Source organism: Micrasema longulum, unplaced genomic scaffold (genome assembly GCF_059751315.1).
Source record: "Micrasema longulum isolate JH-2025_06_02 unplaced genomic scaffold, ASM5975131v1 h1tg002867l, whole genome shotgun sequence".
Taxonomy (NCBI): Eukaryota; Metazoa; Arthropoda; class Insecta; order Trichoptera; family Brachycentridae; genus Micrasema; species Micrasema longulum.
In genome coordinates, this window is record NW_028279989.1 from 53892 (window position 1) to 81115 (window position 27224).

A 27224-nucleotide genomic window follows, 5' to 3' on the forward strand; every position below is an offset into this window, starting at 1 on the left:
TCGTATTGCCAGTCCTTTGACCTGCGCTCAAAAACCGAGAAAATATCGAGCGGTGGGCACGACGAGCAGCATGACATGCGGCATGACGAGTAATGTTGCCACACTACGTCTTTGCCTCCTTTCCTCGCTACTTCTCATGCCACTCGTCGAGTGTGTGGCAGGCTCATAAAGGTTAGTTAATTCCTTGCACAACTTGGAAAAATCTTCCCGTTTTTCGTAAATCTCTTCGCCATTAACACAGTATGGAATAAAAATTGATTGGCACGGGTTATTCTTATTTTTAGAAGTAGGGGTCAGTGCTATGCAAGCTCCTGACGTCACTGCAAATTGGCATGGGTTAGCTCAAAGTTTTATATGACGATCGTGTTTTTGAGTTTATTTTAGACAATTATTTTACTGCCCTTGTTTGTCTTTGCTACATAATTTTTATGTTTTTTTGGTTCAGTTTCTTGTGCATATATTTCTTCATTTAACTGTTGTAATGAACATAAGACAATTCATATTCAATAAATAAATCGTAGTATTTAAGATATAATTGAATTATTTCAGCAATGTAATAAATAATTGAATGAAAGGTAATCTATAAAAAGAATCTCTAAGTCATTTAAATTCTGTCGGCAAATAATAAACAATCGTAAATGTAAAAACACATTAAAGGATTTAAAAAATATTATAGTGACTAATTAAAAATATATATATAAACTGGTAAATATAAGTTTACTATGGTTATAATGATAGATATTATTTTTCTCTCCACCGTGTTGCACGTTCAACACTGGTTATTAAGTAAAAAAAGGTCAAAAGATATTTTAAACTTCCTAATTCACGTTTCAAACATTTTGGCTAAAACCTTTATTTCACTAGCCTTCCTTTAAGTTTGCGAATACGGGGAGTAAATCTCTACATAGGCAAACGGTTCTAATAACCAAATAAAATACAATACTATATCCAGATTTTTTTTTTTTTTTAAATAAAAATATATAATTGCGTTCTTTTAATTTACCCAAATATTTCTTTTTAAGGGCCATTTTCAACGAGTTTTTAATAACTCACTATTAGAAAATGGAAAAAAGTTGGGGTAGAGTGGGATTCGAACCACGGACCTTTGAGCCGTGAGTCCGAGACACTAGCCACCGGACCATAACCCCATTCTAGATCTTTAACTTCACAAAAATCAACAGATGGAACAATCGAAGAAATGTGGACGTTCAATCATAGGCATAATTATGAATGTTACACAGTGTAAAAGTAGCAACTTAAACCCGCCAACGATTAGTCATAAGCCCTGTAAATGCTTAGACATATTTCTTTTTCTTAAATGTTCACTAGCGGAACAAATGTTTAAATTATTATGAAAATAAAACTTTGTTATTAGTGTTACAACAGAATTAAAGTGTTAAACACAGAATATTGTTCACTGTGTTTACTATTTTAGTTTTATGTTACCCTTTGATGGGAGGAGTGCTCTCCTGAAACTATGGTTGTGTTCTTGTAAAAGAATAAATTGTGTTACACTAATAACAAAGTTTTATTTTCATAATAATTTATAATGAAGTGTTACGAAGTGAATGCCGATTCAATTAAAAATGGAATGAATGTTTGTTCAACCAGCTTATAGCAAGCAAGCTAACGTTCGGGTAGGACTGCGTCTGTCGGGTCCGCTTGCACAAAAATAAAAACTGCACCTATAAACAGTGAAGCGAATTTTTTTTTTTAAATGTATGCAGATTAATCACATATTACTTTTATAATTGGTATATATTATTTATATTATTATTTATTACGTTACTTTGTATAAATATATATATATGTATATTTTACTATATTATTTATATTTAAGTAACATTATGTATTCTTAACACATATATATGCACTTTATATTCATATATTGTACTTATATATTATTTATATTATTATTTATTACGTTACTTTGTATAAATATATATATATGTATATTTTACTATAATATTTATATTTAAGTAACATTATGTATTCTTAACACATCTATATGCACTTTATATTCATATATTAATAATTATTAAATTCAAACCAACAAGCTATCACGCCGTTTCCCTGTAGGGGTAGGCAGAGACAATAGAACGCCATATCACTCCATCTTTGCATACAGACCTCGCTTCCTCTACATTCATACATCTTCTCATGCACGCACGCCGATTATTCCTACTTTTGACATGTCCCTCTTCAAGTGTTCGACGGACTCGATCGTGCAATGTCTATCTCGGTCTTCCTCGTTTTCTGCATCCATCAACATTCGTATCGTAGATCCTTTTAGCCGTTCTTTCGCAGTCCATTAGCTCTACATGTCAAAACCAACGTAGCACCCCTTTCTTGATTCTGTCGATAATGCATGTCTCAGCCTTACACACTTCACGGATCTCGACATTTGTGCACCTATCATACAACGTTTTACCACACGTTCGCCCTAGGGATCGCATTTCAACAGCATTCAACCTACTTTCGTCATCATTTTTCCAATCCCATACTTCGCTCCCATACATTCGAGTTCGCACTAGAACTCCGTTGTAATTTTTGATTATATTACAATAGATGTTACAAATGTTGTTAATAAGAAGCTGACGTTGGTAAAAGCGCTAGGTTAGTCAAATTAAACAAAATAATAAAACTCAATGGAGGAATTATGTTGACATTAAAAACATAATAACTATGGAAAAATGTCTACAAAAACGTTTGTACTGTTATTTTTTTAGCTATTCAATACTTGTTTTTAAGCTTGCTTAGTAAGTAATGGGAGAAGTTTCCCATTACTTACTAAGTACAAGCAATTAATTAACATAACGTTTTGTTTAGTTAATTAACTAGCAGAACTACGATTTGTTATTGCCATTATTCTTGGGCTGCTGAATACATAAAAATATATTCAAAGCAAGTAACTTGAATAAAAACTGTTCCGTAGATCAAAATTTTTAATAACCCACAACTACTCCTATTAAAAAAAAAACTATTCCATAAACAAGCACAGCAACTTTTTTTCATGGCATTTTTCTCTTATATCTTCTTCCAGGAAAAAAATCCGAAAAAGGAAGTTGAGTGGAGATACATAAGTCCGCCTCGTAGTTCAGTGGTTGACGCGTTCACCTACTATGCTTGAACTCTTGAATCTGATTCCCAGAAAGCTCAGTATGAAATATTGACTATTAAGGTTGTTCTTTGTTTGTTTAATGTTGCGCAATCTTTTGCAACTGAATTAAATACAAGTAAACACAGTTTCTATTATCATTCAGGCTTTTACAATATAGTCATGGAGAAAAATGACGATATTTGACTTTTTCTTCAGTCTTCTGTCCTCCATTGCTGAATATAGGCATATTTCATACTTTTCAATTTTTCTCGGTCGGTTGCTACTTGCACCTAATTTTTACCCCTTACAACAGCTATGTCGTCGGACCATCTTTTTGAGGTCTTCCAACGCCTTGCTTATTCTCCCAAGGTCTCCATTAAAAAAAATTAGGGGTCCATCTTGTAGGGTCTTACAACATGTCCTGCCCATTGCCACCTCAGTCCTGCTGTGCGATCCATAATATCCGTTATTCTGTTTTTTTTTCCTAATTTCTTTATTTCATTTTTTGTCTTTTAGGCTAACCAAGTATAGATCTTTCCATGGATCGTTGTGTGCATTTGAGATTTTCTACATTTCTTTGTGTGAAGGCTATGGTCTCTAACGCATATGGAGTCACTAGAAGTATAAATGATTCGTAAGTTTTCCTTTTCAGAAAAATCGGAATCTCTTTATTTTCAAGTATGTGTGTAAGTTTTCCAAAAGCTGTCCAAACTCATTCCTATTGTCTTGGCAGTTCCACCGTTTGATTCTATTTGCCCAGTTCTATCTTATGTCCAAGATATATATATTCATCATCCATTCGAGGTTTAGAACCTAGCGACATTGTTTTCACATCTAGGCGTTCGTTTTATTAAAGTGACAGCTATTTCGGAATTTAATTCGACTTCAAAACTTACTTATTTCTTTCTCATATTTTTAATAGGCTTTTAAGAAAACAAGTGCCAACCGCAAAACGATAAAACATTTTAATAAATCATAATCAAAGGAAACATTGCTCGGTGGAACAAACTTTTGACACTTTTGATGCGTAGATAAACGTGTCGAGGGGTTCTAGACCCGTCGGTATAAAATTATGTATTTACATCAAAACTAGATAGTGGGGGTATCGGTACTATACCTTTGTAGTCGGTCGGGAGACTTTTATCTTTAATTATGACGTCATACTGAAGCTTTGTCATTTTAGAGCGTAGATATGTGTACCGTGACGTACGCTTCCCCTTTTTTCATATGGATGTACCTACCTAAAACTCGAAGGGCGAGGGGGATTCAGTAGTATATATTTATAATCGCTAGAGGGAATTTATCCCCATCATAATCGAGGCCCAGATGGGATTTTACTGGCTGCAGTGTACACAAGTCTGGCGCCGCTCATTCTGTCTACATGGCGCTTCTAGTATCTTCTTCTGGAAATGCTCTATCGTACGATATTTCACTGGCATCTCTCATTAAAGAATTATGGATTTGGCTTCAGAGCGCTTTTCCAGTAATGGACCTCAACACCTTAATTTCAGCAGTTCTGAGTGGCTCTTGGTACGAACAGTGTCAGCCCGCGCTTTCACAGCATTTGTCATGATGGGCCTCACACATGTCTTGTATATTTTGACCTGACTATCGGTGCGCATATCTTTATTTCTCATTACGTTCCTCAGATACCCCGACACAGTTGAAGAAAAAACATATACAAACTTAATGTAATGAAAATTTTATTTCGAAGCATATTGTATTAACCATACACTATAACACTTTATTGTGTTCTCTCGATATATCTACTCAATTAATCAAATTAATATGTAAGTTATATTTGTATCAGTTTGTGGTCTTGTGGCTAGTGTCTCGGACTCACGGACCGAAGGTCCATGGTTCGAATCCCACTCGACCCCAACTCGATTCCGTTTGCTAATAGTGAGTTATTTACAACTCGTTGAAAATGGACCTCAAAATCAAATATTTGGGTAAATCATAAGAACGCAAATATTTGTTTTTTCTTAAAAAAAAAATTTATGAAAATAAAACTGTTTTATTAGTGTTACACAATTTTTATTATTTTACCAGAACACTACTACAGCTTCGGGAGAGCACTCGTCCCATCGACGGGTGATATAAAAACGGGAAGAGTGCTTTCCCGAAACTGGAGTATTGTTCTTGTAAAAATAATAAAAATTGTGTAACACTAATAACACAGTTTTATTTTCATAATAATTTATATTGAAGTGTTACGAAGTGAATTCCAATTCAAATAACAGATTTAATTTGTTTTTCCATTTTATTTTGATTTGGCTAATCTATTAACAATGTCATAAGCATATTTTAAGTTCGGCTATTTTTTCGGTTACCTATTTAATTTGTCGTACTCTGTCTACCCGAAAAACTTAATAATCTAACAACAAAAGTTTAATTCTTCTTAGAAAATTAAAATTTGTTTCCTTTGTTTTTCGTTAACAAACGCTATAAACCGGTTAAAGTATTAATTATCTTTTGATCTGTTTCTCGGAAATTAAAATATTAAATTTTAGATGCAGGAATTCTCAAATAAATTTGTCCCAAACAAAGCCAGCAAAAAAGAATGAAAGAAAACCGTTAATTATTAAAGATTTAAATTCAGAAATCAAGAAAAGGGTTTTCGAAGAAAGAAAAAGTTTATGAATGAAAATAAATTTTGTTGAAAAGAAGTATGTCCCACAGGAACGGTTGAAATGGAGTTTAACTCTTTCTTTTTTACTTTAGCTAAGTTTAAATGAATTTCGTGTTAATTTGTAGCCTTTCCGAGTGTATTTTCATCACATTAAGAAAGAAGATGTAAATCAGAATAAAAAAAGTCAAAAGTAATTGAAGGCTTTATACAATTCCTATTAAAACGTATCTCTCTTCAGTATTCCGGTAACTATTCATTGACTTCTTTTTTTTCATCAGAACTAAGGAGTCCTCTCCAAAAAGTCTGCATTGCTTAACGACTCCTTCTTATTTAATTTTAATTTAATTATTAATTTTTAACATATTTATTACAGCAATTTACAAGTAATTATTTAAACAACAATTTAATAAAGTAGTAAAAGTAAACAAACATATTTTTTATTTTTGCTGTTGGTTCATCTAAACTGCCTAACTAGGGATAGCTTCCCCGTTCTAACGCAGTAAATTATGTATTTTATAATAATATTAAAAAGTAATTACAGTTTTATCATTATGTGTGCTTTTTCAGTCTTAAAAGTAAACAATAAACATCCAGAGAATACATGAATAATACCATAATGTCTATATCCTAAGTCCTAAGTAATTACTAGTAAAACAAGAAATCAGCTTACGTCCTTCTACATCGGACAAGAACTTTTCAAGATTTTCAAAGTCAATTCAATTTCAAAGACTCCCTCTGACCAATATGGATTAAAAATGCAGTCAACACCTTCCTCAGCCTGGCAATCCCACCACATTTCCATGAATCTGGGATAAGGTTATTATATACCCTCGGGCATATATAGTATTGCTGTCATTGAACCAAAAAAGTATTAACTCCTCTCTGTAGAATCAGATCCTTATTGGAGTGTCTAGTATTATGAACATGACAAACCCTTGCGTCTTTTTCCCTGTTGAGATGTGTGACCGCTAAATAATATAAATGATTTATTTATAACTTCCCTCATTTTTGAAAATTATTTTGAGAGAACAATGAGAGTATATACTCACACTCTTCTTGTCTCATCTAATTCTAGGCAAAATTAATATTTGTTATAACAAAATCATCAAACATGGATTAATTTGCAAATAATTATAACGAAGCGTGGCATTCGCTTTCGAAATAAATTGTAATCTATTTTATATCCTAGCAAGGCCACTTTTTTTTTGTTATTAGTTTTGATATTGTTTTTTTTAATAAACTTATTTTGTAATAAATTCTTATTTTTCAGTATTAAATCAATTCAAAATAAATGTTATTATTAAGGTTATCATTAAGGTTATTATTAAGGTTAAATGTAATTATTATTAAGCTACCTTGTTTTTACATTAAACTCGTTCAGTGTTAACACAAGGTACTTAAATTCTACATGACGAATTAAATAAAACATGACAAATAAAATAAAGACTCACAGAACAGAGGTTAGAGGTTCAAAGCCCGTTTAACCACATCTTAATTCATCGTTTTCCAACGACACAGGCCAACAGTTTTTGATTCTTTATAAGTTGTTGAATTTGTACCCCAACAAAATCACTTTCCTTTACTCTTGCATCACTAGAAATTGTTTCTCTTAAATATTTGAAGGCTTTTCTGTAGTTCACTTCCTTGACCGTTTTTTCTACAACCCAGTTTTGTATTAAGGGGTGAAAAAATATCATCTTTTAAGTGCACGTGAAAGCTAGGCAACAACATTTTTCTGCCGAGGTTTAAGATTTCTTGAATTGCCAGTTTGCTCGAATATAATGTGATTTCCTTTCTGTATTGTGCCACACATGTCCTAATTGTGTCGCATTGTAAACTCGAGACATGATCTGGAATTTTTGGTGTAAGTTTTTCTAGATTTAAACAATCAATAAGATAGACCAGTTCTTATCTTGAGGTAATAAATATTATTGTATTTTGTGTCTTAGCTTTAATTTTCTTTACTTTTTTTTATTTTAATTGTGCCTGTTTGTATTATGGGGATATATATTTGCATTTTTCAAAATGGAATAAGTCCATTAATAAATATATAAATAAGCATGTTTTTACATAAAAAGCATAAGTTTTTTAGTGTAGCTCAGTTGCATCCCTAAGAAAACAACAATGACTTTAAGAACGCCTAGATTTTACAAATGTGTTTGGCATATTTTAGTCAAGGAGGACTGTCATGTTTGCATGAGTCAGTCTTCTTCATGTGAACTGCATGACCAACAGGAATATAAAGACAATTGCCGTTATGAAGTAATACATATTTAAAATTAAGTTAGGAGGAACCTATGATAAGCATCTTCGGAACTAAAAAGTGAATTCTTAAAAATTTCATGTCAATCTATTTACAAAGCAAGAACTATTATGTGTTTTTAAATTAAGCAAGTTAAAATACATCAGAATATGCATTTTTTGAGCCCAAAACATTTTTGTTGTTAGCCAGTGCAATTAGTTACTTACAACGGATTATTTGAAAGGAATCTAGGTAGATAGTGAATTAATTTTCACTACTCACGTTGACAGCATCATAAAAAAGGCTTTACGTACGTTTGCTTTTGTGATACGTAGCTCTACGTCGTTTAGCACGGCAAAGACACTCAAAGTAACTTGGAATATGTATAATAAATATGGAATCCTATGTTCAATATTCTGATATCACGCCGGGAGGCATTCACTTTTGAAATAATTTGTAGTTTTTTGTTTGACTTAAATTCAGTTAATTGTTTATTTTATTCAATCATTCATTATTATTCATTATTCGTTGTTATTAATTCATTCATTATTTAGTTCACAAACAAGGAAAAATAATAATTCAAATACTCGTTTTTCATCAATTACATATCAACACTAATATTTTATTTTTTTAAATTCCTTTTATACCCATATTTTCTTATTGTTTTTCAATTTTGTATATCTAACTGAATTCATAGTGTTTTTATATTGTATATGGTAAAAGTTATTGTTTTAACCTTTCTCAAGCCTGGGTGCTGTAGTTCACCCTTGCAATTGGGCCATAAGGCTTCTTGTGGTGCAAAAAAATCAAAATAAAATACTCGTTTCTTTTTTCTAAAAATGCATATGTATGTACGAGTAATGGAGTATGTAAATATTAATAAATAAATGTGCATGATCAAAATTTAATACATGAAAAATTTAAAATTTATTTATGAATATAAAACACATGTAGTAAACACTAATTAAATATTCATATTAAACTAACAATGTAAGTAATCAAAATTGATATAATGTAAAACTTTATTCAACAATATAAAAACGCATTTTGTGTACACATTTTTTTTCAGTGACAAAAATGACAATCTGTGTATTTTCAATTCTGTTAAACTATCTGTATATTCTTGATACTGGATTAAAGAAGGACACATTATTATTACAAATCTCTAGTAAATTTAATGTTTTTGGGTACCTTAAGATATGCTCATTGGGAACTCTAATTTTAATATTACTCAAACAGCGTAAACATTTCATGTTTAAGAATATATTTTAACTTACTAAGGTGCTTTATTGGCTTATTTGTTATTTGTTTTGTTTTTATATATGGTAAATGTAGGTGTTGGCTATCAAAAAAAAATTTAAGAATCGTTAACATGGCTCTCAAATTTAAATGCTTGAGTAAATCATAAGAACGCAAATATTTTTACTATCAACTCACAAATTTTTTTTACATAAAAACTCTACCGCATAGACTGTTCAATAAAAATAATCATATTTACGTAACAATCTTTTTCTGTTTACTTAGCCCCGAAGCTACCAAATAACATTTCCAGTCACCCGTTTTATCTCGCATGCCTCCACACGGTACTTATATTGACGTGTAAATGAAAAATTTTAAGCATTAAAAGCACATTCGATTAGGGGAAAGTGGGACAACGCAGGCCTTCAGGCGAGACGACGTTCAACCGAACATTTAATATTTTCGGCCCATTAGCAGGACAAACACCCTGAGGGGATATTGCCTTATTTTTAAACGGCTTTGCCTCATTTCTAGTTAGAATAAAACTAATTAGTTTTAATTTTTCAATCAGAAAAATAAACACATGATAACATTTCACGAGTCAAAGCATATTTTCATTTTGTAGCGTAACAAGTTTTTATAATACAACAAAAACTGCGAATATCAATAAATTTTGAGCATAAATAACATGGTTTTCATGCCTGTTTCTCCTTCCGTAACCATAATATTTTAACGGATTAATATCATATTTACGGATTTTATTTTTAGATGAAAATAATTTTTAAAAATTCCTTATAAAATTAGTGTAATTTCTACAATACAATAAATAAAATTAAAAAAAAAACAGCTCGGATACTCTGAAAAACCTAGTTTTCATTAAAATAAAACCAACATCAAACAATATTTGAGTTTGTCCAAATGTTTGTAGACAAAATACTGGATTTCACCCCCTCGGGAATCATTAAGATCAACAAATTACAATAGGGATGGAGAATACCTTAAAAAAGGGAATATGGAAGTCTAGGCATTTATAGGGCTTATGACCTGTCATTGGCTGGTTTAAGTGATCACTTTACATACTGTGGAACACTCACCATTTTGCCTATATTTAAACATCCATTAAAAAAAAAATATATACATCCAGGAAATCAAACAGTCTTTACAAGGTACAAAAGAAAAGTTAAAAAAAGTTAGACCAATTACAGATTTCACACTTATTTATTATGAATGCAGGAGGAGAGGGGAAAAATAATTGAATTCTAAAAAAGTTAAAATATGAATTTTAAATAAAAAGTACATAAAAGGGAGAAGAGATTGTATAGCTCCAACTCTACTTTCCTCCCTCTCTCTCTGCTTACATGAACATTTTTATTTCTTTGTAAAAAATCACAACCAACAATAATTTATTAGATGCAGGTAGTAGATATACACATGAATAGGTATTAAGAGTTGAAATCAAAAGTTTAATTTATAAATTTACAAATTTCTTCAGGTCTTCAATTCGTTGATTTAAGTGAAGTTATAGAGCTGAAACCTTTATTTTTGTAAAGAAATTCATCTGACCGTCAAAAAATCAACAAATAGAAGAACTGAAGAAATATGGATGTTCAAACATAGGCGAAAAGGTGAATGTTACACAGTGTGTAAAGTGGCCACCTTTACCAGCCAACGACAGGTAATAAGCCCTGTAAATGAGTTGACTTCCATATTCCCTTCTTTGAGATATTCTTCATCCCTATTGTAATTTGTTAATCTACATTAAATATATACTCTTATGCTTTATGATTAAATAATATAGCTTCTACTCGATGGAAAATTCTGAAAAAAAAATCGAGTGGAGATAAATCTCCCTGGTAATGTAGTGGTTGACGTCTCCGTTCAGCATTCTCGTGGTCCTAAGTTGAATTATTGACAGGGTGGACGTTGATTCAAAAAGTTGTTTAAACAGCAAACTATCATTGTTCCTGGACGGGCACCTGATACGTAGAGCCGATCACCTTACTTTCATGTAATAGATAATTGAAATACACTTCATTGGTTTACTCATGCCGTGTCTTATACACCACATGACCACATGAGTTTAATAAAAAAAATAAAAAATACAGACGCTTAAACATTGGCGAAGGCAGTATGGTAAATGGTATATAAAGTGATCACGCAAACCAGTAAATGAATACCATTTTGTATTTTTTTTAGTTGTCTATCTTGAAATAACAGCCTTACAAATTTCATACTGTCTGTGGTTTTTGTATTTTAATCTTAACGCATCCGAACTTATGTTTTGTAGAGTATTAATTAGTAAATTAGGTTTTATTGTTTTTTTGTTTGTTATATTTACGGTCTTGGCCAATAACAATAGTCATATGAAAAAACCTACGTACAAGAAACTGAACAAAAATAACATAAAACTATATGACAAAGACAAACAAAGGTAATGAGATAATATTATATAATATATTTCAATCGCGATCAATATTTACAACTTTGAGCTAAACCATGCCAATCCAACTTAATCCCACATTGTTTTAATCGCGAGGAGATCTTCAAAAAGTGGTTAGATCTATCCCAAAGAATTCAAAATCATGTGATAAATTGACTAATCTACACATTTTGGACATTAAAGCATAAAAACAAAAATTGCTCTTAGAAGATTTCATAAATATAACATTTTGACTTCTGATGACACGGTTGGGAACATGAAAAGAAATTGTTGCGACATAGATGGGACATAGCTTATAGCATTAAGTATTTTGAAACGCATGAAAGGTCCATCTCAATTCTACGATTCTCCAATGAAGACATATTGAGAGATTTCTCTATTTTCAAATAGGAATAATTACCCATTCGTAATTCGAGCAACCATGCCAAAATGCTTTTAAACTTTAACAATGCGAGTGCTTATTCAATTTTTTTCTCACCACAACAGGCCAAGAGAACCAATTAAAGTAGTAAATCATAGCACAAAACACGCAGGCTGAGAAAAATATATTTAATTTATGCGTTCTTACCGGGAATCGAACCCAGAACCTTTCGAGTGTAAGTCAAACGTTTTAACCACTACAGTAGCAGCATGATTAGATGCATTATCATCAAGCTAAGTCGATTCAGCTGGGTGAGTCATATATGTATTATGATTGCCTCCCGAGAGCCTTAAATACTACTTAGATTCTCGAGGTCCTGAACGTCTACGTTTGAAGAGATTTTGTGGATACCATATGCTCCACCTCGAAAGTGGAAATGGATACGGTAATGCACCATGGAGTGCGGAAACGGGAATGGCAACGATGATTTAGAAATTCTCGTTTTGCATTTAAAAACATTTTTTTCACTGCTTAAAAATACGTATTGATAAAAAAAGACATGAGTTATGGCGCTGTTAAGAAAATTAATGGTTACGTTTTTCAGGATTTTGCTTTTAATGTCCTTTATCCTCGGTGTTCAAAATTACAGATTTATTGACGTATAAAACAAGCAAAGGGCAGTCAATAATTTATTTTTTGATTATCTTTTACGCTCAGGAAAAAAAATCGCCATATTGTATAAGTACCTCAATGAATCAATAATTGTGAATTTTATTTGAAAGCCGATTTGGCCATTACCAAGTTAATATACACAACAAAATTAAATGAGATTTTACATATATGTAGGTATATACAGTATTAGAGGTCTTGAATGGTTCAAAATTTAGTGATTTTATATTTAGAGAGAATGCAATAGTTAAGGTTTGTTTTAAATTTTAATAAACAAAAAATAAAAATATATAATAATTTTCATCGTGCATTTACAAATTAAAGTAAACAAATATGAAAATAATTTTCCACTTGAGATTCTTCATATGATAAACTGTATTTATTTACATCACTATTATATTTATAATAAGTTTAATGATGTGAAACCATTATAATATTCTAACTGAAAATAAATAAGCGATTTAATATCTAATACGTGTATCATTCCTTTTACCTTAACAGATAAAATACTCTTTTGCTCATCACTAGACAAAATGTTTGCATAAAAATTTTAGCATAATAGTAAAAAACCTTAGTTACAACCAAAAGCCATATTTTCTTTTTATTCAAGACGGCGTCCCCTGCGTACAAATAAATTGTGTGAATTTCCTTATTTTTAATTATTATTGTTTCTTTTAGTTTTTATTACGTTTTTCTTATTTTAATCTAATGTTACTTTGTGACTTTGTTACTTTACTTTGTTATTTTGCTTTAACTTATGTTACTTTGATGTACTTGGATGTATTACCAATAAATGTAAAAGCCCGTAGGGCGTATAAATAAATAAATACATTTTACACTTAGGCTTGTAATAGAAAGCCGGGTAAAATTTTTTACTACCCTGTCATTACTACTTTACTAATTTTACTACCCAGATGGTAAAACAATTGAATTCTCAAATAATATAACTTGTGAATTCGCTTCTTACAAATGAAATGTGATCCTATTGTATTACCTTTCAATCCCAACAGTATTTTGACACTTGCAAACAAAATAACACGTTATAATTAAATTGAAATCGGCAGTTGCGTACTTAGTGACGTCTACAGAGTACCTAATGACCAAAACGTAAAACTACCCATTTTTAAGTAGTTAAGTCGGATTCAGTTTGATGCGCGTATGCGCCTTCTAGACTATTCTAATTATGTGGTGATGCGCATATTTATTTAGCAACTAATAATAAAACTGGGAATCAATCTATAAAATAAATATATCTTGCGTTAATACGAAAAAAAAAATACTGATATTTTAAATATATATTGTACCTATCTATTTGTTTCATTAGCTGGAGTAAAAATAAATTCAGTTCATAATGAATGGTAAAATTTGCATTTAATCGAAATCAATTTATCTTAGGAAACAAATTTCTAGCTGTTCCTATAGATAACGTTTCGTGTAAAAAAACAACAACGCTGAAACATAAACTTTGCGTAATTTCTCAAATTTTCACCACAAAATACGCAAGAATACGTGAGCAACATATGTATTATGGCGGGAACATATATCATTGAAAATTTCGGTAAGCATTCTTAACGTTCGCCATTTTGTAGGCGTTAAATATAATGGCGTCGTTTGGAAATGCCGATGGTGTTACAAATGAATAAAGATGTTGGAATCGAAGGATTACGATGTAAAAATATGGCATTGGAATTAAAATAATAAAATATTGTTTGTAGGTCCCTCTTCCGACAAGTACATTACATTTACATTAACAAACAAACTAATTGAAACAAAACATTTTAATGTGTAATTTAAACATTAGTAACGATCTATTTTTGTTTGTTTTTATTATGGCAATTCGATCGCTTTTTCGATTTTTTTTAAAAATTGAAAAGCCTTCCGCACGTTTTTAATATTGTCAAAGGTGTATTACAAACATTTTCATTGAATTATTAAAATCTGTTCAGTTCTGATGTTTCGATAGTTATTCAACGGTGCCTTTAAAGATAAACACATCAAACGAACAATTATAGTCACAAAGTCCGTGCATAGTACTAATGCTACAAAATAATTAAAGTCGAGGTTAAAGTGAGTTTGGTGACCGCGAGTATAATTAAATCTAACAAAGATTCAGAATATATCTTAATTAAGAGAAAGGGTTTTATTGCGGTACAAAAAAAAGACAAGAAATCCTGAAATCTAGTCGAAATAACTGCCGTAAAACCACTGTAAACCTTGCACAAGAAATCACCTGTACGGGAATCAAGGTGTCTCAAGTAACTACACTTAGAAGCTTCTGTAGGCGTAAAGACGACTAAAGAAGCCTGTCAAGAAACATTTTTACTATGAAAAGAAGGGGTAAAGACTGACTTGGTCAAAAAAATACGCGCATTTTACAGATTTAAGAGAATGGGGTTATACTGAACAGGCGAAATACCAGTGTTCCACGAAGCCTGATAAGGTGTACCGCAAAAAAATGAGTCATTGCATACGGAAACAACTTATTTTCTCAGAACAAGTAAGGACAATTCCCGGGCTCGGAATTTATTTGACAGTTAAAGTAGGCTCAGGCACAAGTGATTATGAAAATCTAATTGATTTAATCAGTTACTCTGAAATGAAACACAAATACAACGATTAAATGATATCAGAACGGGTTTGTTAGACGAGTACACCAATGTGTCACAACCAATCATTGTTTTACTTTCATTCTCTACAATTTATTGCGAAGTGAGATTTTTAAATTATTAAAAGGCTGTGCTACAAAATTCCTTTACACGCGGTGATGTAACGTCGTGTTACCACAAGCAAAAGACAGAATGAGAGATGAATCTCTTCTCAACAATAAAGGTTTAAGCTCTTTAACTTCACTTTAATCAACAGATAGAAGAATTTAAGAAATATGAATGTTCAAACATGGGCAAAATGGTAAATGATACAGTGTGTAAAATAGGCACTAAAACCAGCCAATGGGAGGTTATAAGCCCTGTAAATGCCTAGACTTTCATATTCCCTTCTCTGAAATATTCTCCATGTCCGTTGTGATTTGTTAATCCTAATGACTCCCTTGGGGGTGAAATCCGATTTTTGGTATACAAATGTTTGAAAAAACTCAAAATATTTTAATCAAACCAACTGGTTCAAGAAGAAGTTAAAAATTGGAAAATTATTTTCAGGCGTTGCCTAGTCTGAGAGATAATTCGACCAGATGGATCTCTTTACAATAATAAAGATTTCAGCTCTTTAACTTATGAACATATGAAAGAATTGAAGAAATGCGGATGTTCAAACATAGGCAAAATGGTAAATGTTACACAATGTGTAAAATTACAGGCAGTGACAGACTTCCATATTCCCTTCTCTGAATGTTCTCCATCTCTGTTGTTATTTGTTAGTTAAAAGACAGAACATTCTGAAGTTGAGACATTTGAAAAAAAAACTAAGTGACATATAAAACCTTTCCATAATTAAAATAACTATCAAATAACTTAGGCTTGTTAGAGCAAAATAAATTTTAAATCATAAATACGCCGGTCATATAACGAGCATGCACTCTCGTCTAATGCCAATAATATACTGATTGAACGTATTTCTGTTTTGCTTTTGTCTCTTTCACACAAACACTGGCTACAGAACAGCGTCGCGCACAGTAGACTGGGACCCTCTCGAAACAGATAGTATTTTTAAGCTGAATTGTAAAAATTCTCCCAGGGTTTACATCGCAGACAGCCAGAAAAATTACAACTTGAGTAAATGAGCACATGAATGCATGTTGGCTTGGCTGCCCTGAAAAATCGACTTTAAAACGGGGCAAAAGTTTTCCTTCGAGCTGATAATCTTGGGGAGACCAAAAATAGTACGAACGACACACGGCATAATAACTTGCTCTCCAAAATGTCTTGCAGAGAATTTCATTTACCTTTCATGTCATGGTCCATTACTTCGCTCTTCCCAGGAGAGAACATTTTTTATTCCTTGACATAGCACTTCAATTTTCAGCAATTTCTTTTCCGTTCAAGCTAGGCTTTGGAAAATAACCTCTTCATATAAAAAAATGCACCTTCTCTAGCCACCTTCAAGAATCGTAAGAAACATTTTTATATATCCCCAGAATCCTGAACTCTCTGAATTTTTATGTTTTTTTTTAATGGACTTTTTTATCCATTTTTCTTTTCTTCCTTGGTTCCACTTTTTCTCTACTTCCAAAATTATCTGATTCCACATGTTTCATCACTTAATATGTATAACATAATGTTTTTTTTTAAAAAGTTAGTATGTGCAAGTCTTATCATCCAATTTTTAAAAAACAGCTTTTAGTTTACATTAATTAGGTTTTTTTTTTACAAATGTATTTTTTAATATAAATTTATGGTTTTTTAATATATTTCAACCAACTCTTCTCTTGACCAGCTGTTTTTTGGTTGGCTGGAAGATATTACTTTTAGCAATAAGTCCACCGAAGAACTCGTTTTTTGTACTTGAAGTTTTAAATAAAATAAAAATAGATAAAATATAAATCATCCAGAAGAGCTTATTGTGAATTAAATAAAAGGATGAATGATGAACAGAAAGAAGTAACAGACAATTTTAATATATTGCGTGGATTTGTGAGACCGCACCTGAGTGAAATAAGCCCATCCTGTATTTTTGAACATCCTTGCAAATGATGTTTATTTTCCAGCGGGAATATCTACATACATACGCCGGGTGGTGATGGAATCAATAGTCCGTACGTGAATGAAATGGAATATTAAAAATAATATTGGGGTCGTTTGTATCTGACCCTTCGGGTAAGGGGTAATTTGCCAGACTGTTTAAAGAATCATCACACGTGAGACTGGACCCTAAATTGTACAATTATGTTGGTATTTTAATTAAATAACCCTGGAATGACCCATATAATCGTAATGAGATGTTTCGGGTATTTGAGACCCAGCAATGTGTGTTACTCTAATTATTTTACTAAATTCAGGAAAATTTTCATTTTAAATAAGAACTTCACCATTCGTTTCTTTATTCGCACCCGGTGGTACATAGGGCTCTAATTGAAAGATTCACGGCTAAAACGCAATTATGCTATTTTTTTTTTCCTGAAGAAGTTCAATCAAATAATATTACTTTCAAAATGTAGGACCCTGTCTAATAAGCGACTAAAAAAAGACACTAAAAGTGCAACAATTGCAACGAGACCGATTTTGTTTTTTCTTTTCTGAAATTGTATGTGAAAACATATTACGTTACTTGAATACCTAGATTTTTAAATACATGAACCCAAAGTTTCAGAAATAAGTTTTTTATTCTTCTTTTTGGTCTCCTGTTAACTTTGTAATTTGTTAATGAGCGCCTTTTTGCCATGTAACCTTCAATTATTGCAACGTTTTTGAATCAGTGATATGGAAGTTATTATGCGTAAATATTTATATGAAATTACCCATAATATTCTTCACATAAGGTAATGTGAATAATGATTTGTTTAAAACCAATTTATATCTCTCAAAACGTTGATCAGATATTTCTCAAAAATATTGATTTCTTGTTATTTCTGTATATTACAGTGCTATCTATGTATTTGAATTTGTTTTATTTTTCACATATGTATTTAAACCAAGAAAACAACGACTTTTTATTTACTGGTTGGTTGGAAAAAATCACCTTTTGGCAATAATTTCCCAAAATCTGCACGCATAATAGTTATACAATAAGACATATAAATGATTTTTACAATGATGTAGTAAGAGTGAAAGTAAAATAACGTTCTTATTTTTTTAACTGTATTTTAGTAATTGTTTTTTGTCTCCTTAAAAGTGACATAAAAAGCGTTAATAGTGACGTTAGTAAAATTTATGAGGACGAGAAATTAGGGGTGAAAAAGATGGCAAGATTTTCTCGTCAAATTTCAATCATAGTTAAGTGTACATGGATCTGAGACTCACCGGGGTTGACAGCTTCACTCTCTTCTGGTCCATTAAGTGATAGGTGGAGAAGAAGAAGAAGAACAACTGGCATCTGAAAAAAAACGTTGTATTCAATATTTTAAATAAAAAATCATTTTCTTTACCATTTACAGCACTGGTGATTTTTTTAAAAACAACAATCAAAGTATTGTTCATTTATATTTAAATTTATTTCAACAGAGAGGGAAAACATTTGTGAGAAGGGAATATGGAAGTCTAGGCATTTACAGGGCTTATGACCTGTATTGGCTGGTTTATGTGGCCACTTTACACACCGTGTAACATTCATCATTCTGCCCATGTATGAACATCCACATTTCCTCGACTCTTCCATCTGTTTACTTTTGTGAAGTAAAAGAGCTGAAACCTGTATCACGTGGGTGAGATATATCCCGCTGAACCAAATCACCCACTAGGCAACGCCTTAAAACAATTTTCCAATTTTTAAACTTATTTTTTTATCAGGTAGTAATTCAACAATGTTTGAGTGTGTCCAAATGCTTGCATACTCAAACATTGTTGAATTACTACCTGGTAAAAAAGAAGTATAAAAATTGGATTTTTTTTTCAGGCGTTGCTTAGTAGGTAATTTGGTTCAGCCGGATGAATCTCACCCACGTGATAAAGGTTTCAGCTCTTTTACTTCACAAAAGTCAACAGATGGAAGAGTCGAGGAAATGTGGATGTTCAAACATGGGCAGAATGGTGAATGTTACACAGTGTGTAAAGTGGCCACTTAAACCAAGCAATGACAGGTCATAAGTCCTGTAAATGCATAGACTTTAATATTTCCTTCTCAAAAATGTTTTCTCTCTCTGTTGAAATAAATTTAAATATGAATAACTCCCGAGGGAGGAAATCCAGCCAGTCTGCAAGCATTTGGACATACTCAAACATTGTTATTAATTTGTTATTAAAATTGGTAAAATGAGAACGATAGATAAATAATAACACTGAAGGCAAACATGTTTTGAAAAATATCAATACGTGTTTGCTAAGTTTTTTTCTTATATAACATGTCTCAATGTTCCGATTTGCTGGTTGCAAAATAATAATGAGTTGTTTCTTGATCAGCATAGCACAAACTATATAATAATGTCCCGATTGTGTTGGATTGTGAACTTGAGACAAGATCTGGACTTTTTTGTTGTAAGTCTTTCTAGATTTAAACAATCACTAAGATAGACCAGATCTTGTCTTAAGTTAGCAATGTTTTTTTTGTCCAAGTATATTTTCTAAAGATGTATTTATTTTCAATTGTACCTAAATTTTATACAACGAAATGTGTTTGCAATTGTTGAATGGACTGGATAGGTCAGTAAATAAATAAATGAATAAATTTTATTTTAAGTCATGCGATCCCAACTTTATTTTGTTACCTAGTTTAAGGATATTGAATATTATGCTGCCCCTGTTAGGAAGAAGACGGTAAATAAAAAAACGTTATTTGAAGAAAACGGCGATCAAAGTAATGCTATTATTTTTTTACATCTCTAAAGAAACTATCAACCCCACAATATGAAAAAAATGTATTGTAAATTAAATAAATTATATTTTACTTTGACTAAAAAACATTTTTTTTTACCATATTTTAATCTACTTGTACAAAAGTTTATTAAAAAATACCATAATGACATTCAGTAGATATTTTCATTGTGATTGAAATGTCAACGCTGAGTACTCGCTAATTCCTCTAAAAAACAATTTATGCATACTTCTGTAAGGTTTAGTTATAGTGATAGAATTATATTAGATCAGTAAAGTACACATATTATACTGTTTTGAGAAATAAAAGGTTTTTTTTTATTTTTTTTTTATTTTGTTTTTTTTTACAGTATAGATAAGAAGTTAAACAGAGTACAAAAAAATAAAGGATAATTACATAGAAATGAAAGACATATTAACAGTAAAAATAGTAAACAAAAATCCCACAAAGGCATGGCCTGTTCGTGGGTATACAAAAAATGTTTATGAATTTTCGCTCCTCTAATAAATTTAGAGTTTTTATATTTTTGTGTAACATAAAGAGAAAAGAATACATTCTGTAAAAGATTCTAAGGTTTTTTTATGTGGAAATATTTAAAGCTGTCAATAATCTAAATTTGAAAAAAAGCTATTCAACAGTTGCAAAGTATGTTTATTGTCAAAAAAGTTTTCATTAAATCAGGCTTTACGGCTATTTCTTGATTAAGGTGATGTTTTACTATTGTAAAAAAATATCTTATTTGACTCAATTATTACGCGACATAAAACGCAAAAAGCACCTCGTTTTGAGAAAATTTCCAAAGTTTCCGACATTCTCAACTAATTTATTGCTCTTTATGTTAAACACAATTTAAAAGATGTTACAACTCTGAGAAACGTCCCATCAGCGTTAAAATGTAGAAAAAATACAACTCTGAAATACATTTACTCAAATTACATGAACAGAAGGGGAAAGCAAGCTTCGAATAAATTAACACGTCTGCTCTCCCTTGTTTATATACTAGATTAGCTGTAAAAGTTTCAAGGGTGAAATTAACTATTTTATATTAACAACTATTATTTAAACTATTTTATAGCGCGGTGGCCTTACCAATATGTTTTTATCAGGTTTTCATAAATAATAATCAATTTAACTAATAAAGCATCACGCCGTTATTAATGAAGATCTTCACAGATATGATAGCACGCCACATCACGCTATTTTTACAAAACCTCGCTTTCTCTTCATTCAGACATATTTAAATATTTGTTGGACTTTGACATGCCGTGTAATATACAAGAATAAATGAAATGCACAAATTAAAATCGATAAAATATTTTGTTTAATTATGAACATACGCATATTGCTGAACATGAAGAAAATGAAATATTTCAGTCTGAAAGAGTATATTAAATAATTTGCTGTGTAGTTCTACACGCTTTTTCACTTTCTTTTTTACATCCTGTTTAAATTGAAGGCAGTTGACAATATCCCCCTCTAAAGGGTTGTTTCACAGAAAATTAATAAAACGGTCCTTTTGTAAAGAAAGGGATGAAAATGTTCCCAAGGGTGGCACTCTACTTCAGAAAGAAAACCTTTTTCTTTCTTTCTCTTGAATTATTGGACCTTCTTCATTTTATTCGATCAATTAATAAAAGATTACGTTAAAAGAATTTTGATTCCTTTTTTGTTTTAATTCTCGACCTGTTCTTTAGGTTTTTTCAAAATATTCGTACACTTAGCTTTAAAATTAAACAACGCTAGTTACATAAGAACATTAACATCTTATATCCAGAAATAATGCTAGTTATATTGATAATCAAGACGGGGCTTTTGGTCTCATAGAGTAAGGGATACATTATTATATATTTTTTTTAATCTGTATATTTATGTGAATAAATAAATAATATAAATAAAACTTAAGATTTCGATTCAATAACTTTTTCTAGGTACCTTCACAGTTTTATATTTAAAACGTGACTAACATTTTGTGGAGTTTTACTAAATCTTGCGTACCACAAACCGCGCACCGCATTTAAGGACATAAGTCTCCTTGGTGGTGCCCAGATACATGGACAAATTTTTATTTGAGAAACTAGAAAAATTACCCGACGGACCTCTCTGTAGTCTTGTAGCCTTAGCATATTTGTGCTGAAAAGAGGTAATCCAGAAGTACATAATTAAAATTTTATTAGATTGAGAAAAATAGAAAAGTGAATTTTTCACCGACTGTGATTAAATTATTAAAAATAATAATAATAATCAAAGTTTATTAACAAAAATAACAATAACTTTATCTACTAAATAAACACTTAGGTAATAGATTTCTCTGGATCTTGTTTATTCTGCCTAACTAGGTACAACCTGTTTTAAGGCAGACATTTTTATGCAAAAATAAACAATTACACTACTACCTACTTGTTGATATACTAAACAGTTTTACAATATTAATTTATTAGGAATTTATTTTTGGTAAATTTTCCGATTTTTCTCGACCTAAATCCAGTAACCAATTTTTTTACAAATTTGTTAAATTGAATCCGGGTCATGGTTATGCAAATTTGGGTAGGAAATTGAATATTTTGGGACATATTTTTTAATTGATCGGACATAATCAATTCGCTCCAGCCTGATGCTTTACAAATAACTGAAAATCAACACAACCTTCAGTGAAGGAATATTGGTCAACTCCTCGATAAAGGGTACAATTTTTTTCCATTTTTCATGAAGACGTTAATTATGTACTCTCATAATAATATTGCAATTAATAAATGAATTGGGTAATGTGGATTCGATAAGTGGATCAGGTCAAATAGGTAATAAAGTATTTTTATTTATAAAAGTGAAATATGATTTTATAATGTTTAATATCTATTTGAGACATTATTAAAAATAATGTTAAATATTTCTTTCGGCGCGGAACAAAAAAAATATTAAAAAATTGTGGCATAAAGAACAAAAATATGTATTTTGTTAATATCTCATGACATGAATAATCTATTTTAAATGTGAAATTAATGGCATTTACAAGCTTTATGACCAGGAAAACATTTAAACGAATAACTGTTAAAATCATCAATATTTGCGTCCTCCCTGCCAAAAATGATTTTTATTTTTGCATGTTGTGTTAACATTCAATTGATAAACAGTATTTTAACATAACAAATCGTGATTATTATGTCAATCTTGTATGTATGGTTCTTTGGTTGTGAACCATAATATTCCTATTAAATACTTTAAACTTGTTAAAACTAACTCAGAAAAGAAAAGTTATAGATCTAGTGAATTTATTGTCAATTTCACATGGGACTGCCCAAATCTATTAGCACTCATTAACTTCAAGGTACCTGGACGAAAGTCTCGTCAAGTACCTCCGTTTAGTTGCAACAATTTGCCAACGGTATACTCGTAAAATGCTATTCTGAATCGACTTCATGTACTCGGCAATAACTATTCTGACGTAGCTGATATATTTAACATAAAGTATAGTTAATATAAATCTACTCCTTTCAATTATATAAAAGATGGTGAACGGTAACTTATATTTGTCAAGCTATAGTTTTGTACCTTTGTTATATTTTTAAAACTTTACTTGCTTTCTCTTTCCCTTTTTTCTAGTTTTTTCATATTTTTGTAAACGTATATTATATGTTTTTTTTATTCTTATTTTAAACTTAAAGAACAATAAATAGAAATAAAACTAGAAAATGGTTTTTAATATCCTGGATTAGAAAAAATATAATCAAATCTAAATAAATCTGGATAAGGTAGTCTTGAGTGAGCGCGTATATGTATTGGGTGTTAAAATACGTTTAGTCCGTTTTTTTCAAATAAATGAACAAGAAGAACAACAACAAAAAAATACAATAAATTATTCAATAATTCAAAATAAATTCATACTTCACTGCACAAATATCGCGAGTAGATTTAGCAGCTTTATTCCACCTCGAACATTATTATTATTCTCGATTGAAAACAAACAGAAGGTGACGAAAATAATTACTTTCGTATACTTTTCATTCTACTTTGAAGGCTTGAAATCAAATTAAATAATATATGGAACGTAAACGAAAATACATTTTACGCAGATGTTTACCCAGAATATTTACTCAGTAAAAACCAAAGGCCACCTATATAAAGTCTGCATAAACTTTTTTTCATCCACGGATGCAAATCATGGCACCTCGCTAGGGCTCAAAATAGCAATATTCTTAGTTTCGAGAATAGACGTCTCAGAAGAATCTTAGATGAGCGGTCGTTTAACTTCGTAAGGAATGAAGTAATGCCATCAAGCGGAAACAATACAATTGGCTCGGTCATGTACTGCGAATGCCTCCTGAGAGTCTTGACCACGCTTGCCTTCTTTACAAGGCATCAGATTCTCAACGTCCTGGACGTTCACCACTGACTATTTGTCCTCAGTTCTTGTCAGAACTAGCTTGGGAGGATGCTCAAAAGCTGGCAGCCAACAGAGATGCTTGAATGATCGGAAACGGACATGGAATGATGATAAAACAGAAACACAATATCTCGTAGAGATGAAAATTTTATTTCAAACAGAGTTATGACCATTACCATTTTGTTTAATTTTTAGTGCTCACTTTCATATTTCGAAAAAAAAAACGCAACTTTCGTTAAGATTTAATTTGTTTTTAAAAAACTGTGAATTACTAATTGTTACAGTGGTTTAAAGTTATTTTTAATATATCGTGGAACATACATATGCGTGGTTTTAAATTCGAGAAGTTTTCGCTTGTAAAACCAGCTGACATTTTCTTAAATTAAATAACACAATGACAAACAATATTATCAGTAATATTTTTTGTATATGTTCCAACAGAATACGTGGATTATGTCGTAAATGTCTATCTTAATGAACCTCCAAATCACTTACAAACCTAAAAACATTACATAGATTAAAATTAGTCGACTAAGTTGGAAAGCGGGAAAATTTAATAACATCATAACATGTTCTTTATTTAATCACCAGCAAACACCCTCAAACTTCGAAACTACCCCTATTTCTGTTAATTTCAAAAATAACTCAGTAATATTTAATGATTTACCCAACGTTAAAACATTCTGTATCATGTGTTTTAAATTCAAAATAATCTGCAACGCTTTCAGCTAATCTCTGAAAGCTCTACGATAAATCTGGTATTAAAAACATTTACAAATAATGGTGTTACATTGTTTAAATATGTTGTTTTTTTCCCAAGACACGCAATATCCATTTATGAAAGCAATTCAGCATCAATGAAATTCACGAATTACCATAAACAAAAACTTTGTTTTTAATAATTATTTTGACAAGTACTTAAGCTTTACTTTGTCTAATTGATTAATGAGCGCTTTCGCCTCTTAAACAATAAAAATTACTTAATCCTGATTTTGTTTCAATAACAAAGATATCAATGAACTTTTTGCAAACTAATTGTAATAATATATTTTTTTGTTGTCTGCCTCAATTTGAAATACTCATCTGAACGTCTGATTTTTTATAACAATTGTAAAAAAGGTTTTAAACAATTAACTAGTCTCAAAGATAACTAACTTCTTATGCAAAAGTGCTCATTGGTTGGTCAAATGAAACAAAGCTAAACGTTAAGACGGAAATTTATTTTTATTTTTAATTACGGAACATATACAAAAAATATCAATATTTTTTATTATTGTTACAAGTTTATTGTTTAATAATGTTCTTTGAACAATTTCGATCTGAATAATCCAAAACTGTAGGATCATACCCAACCAATGATACCATACTGTTACAACGACCTTCTTGTGGTGTAGTGGTCAGCACGTCTGCCTACCATGTAAGATGTCTCAGGTTCGATTCCTGTCACGGTCGAAATGAAATATTTATTTTAAATTGTGTTTTTACAATATAATATTTCATAGTCCCTACATTGGCACCTAAAGCGTAAGGCTTATCACCTTACCTTCGTATGACAAAAATGATCAAAACACGCTACGCTTGATGTATCAATGCAGTATTTCATGTATCATGAGGTGCGGAAAAGGAAATCATTATGTAATAAAGGCTGTTCAATTATATACTTTTATTTATTAATTTATTTAATATATAATTTTATCATAGACACAATTATATGTTTTTTATGTCCCGACTTGTTAGAAAATTCCGTGTTAAGTCGGAACTCTTCGATATATAAATCAAAAATATTTATTGACAAATTAAAATAATAAACAAGTTATCAAAACAATACGAAAAATTATCAAAACAATGTACAAAATAATAATAGAAAAATATAAATAATAAAAATTTATTTATGTCGAAAAACGGAATGCAGAAAAGTTATATAATAAAACGTATGATAACCGATATTAACACTTAAAAACATTATATAAATAATCAAAACAATGTACAAAATAATAATAGAAAAATATAAATAGTAAAAATTTATACATGTTGAAAAATGATATGCAGAAAAGTTATTTAATAATACTTATGACAGTGATGATATAAACAAATACGTAGATGGATAATTATGAAGACAGTAGTGATGTTATATATTCATTCCCGAAGCAATCTCATACTATATACTATACTGAGCTTAAAAAAAAAAAATATCACCATCTGAAGAAACATTTCCTTTCTCTTTCCTAATCTCTTTGTCTTTACTCTTTCCCCTTTATCCGCTTTTCCCATTGAGTGATAGTTTTGATTTAAGTTTATTTTGTACACAAATACAGTTATTTCTATTTTGGTATGTCTTTAGCTTTTCTTATTTTTATTTTATATTGATAACGTTTTGTAAATTGAAATAAATAAATGATTCTCATTGCTATCTGGTTATTAACCTGTCAATGTAAAATTTCCATTACGAACAGAAAGTAAAATAAGTTTAAATAAATAAAAAGAGAACAGATTGTAAATATTAATAAAAATCGCAAAATTTAATTGTTAATTATAAAAATAAAACAGGGCACATCATTCAAACGTTTGCTAGTAGTTTTCTGAAACTAATCAATAAAACATGTTATTTTCTGAAAATCGACATTAATAAAGTTTTGAGTATGTTCAAATGTTTGCAGACAGGCTGAATTTCCTCCCTGGGGAGTAATTCAGATATATTTTTTTGCAACAGAGGGAAAACATATTTGAGAAGGTAATATGGAAGT

The 27224-nt window shown here is 30.7% G+C and overlaps 1 protein-coding gene across 1 annotated transcript in view; it reads right to left on the minus strand.

Annotated features, from left to right (window-relative positions):
• Window positions 1–27224, minus strand: part of LOC148271444 (suppressor of lurcher protein 1-like) — an 84281-nt gene that overhangs the window by 44744 nt on the left and 12313 nt on the right. The window contains exon 2 of the mRNA XM_088241372.1: window positions 18596–18668. Within this exon, the coding sequence (XP_088097498.1) occupies window positions 18596–18668 (73 nt within the window). The remainder of the gene's footprint in view (window positions 1–18595; window positions 18669–27224) is intronic.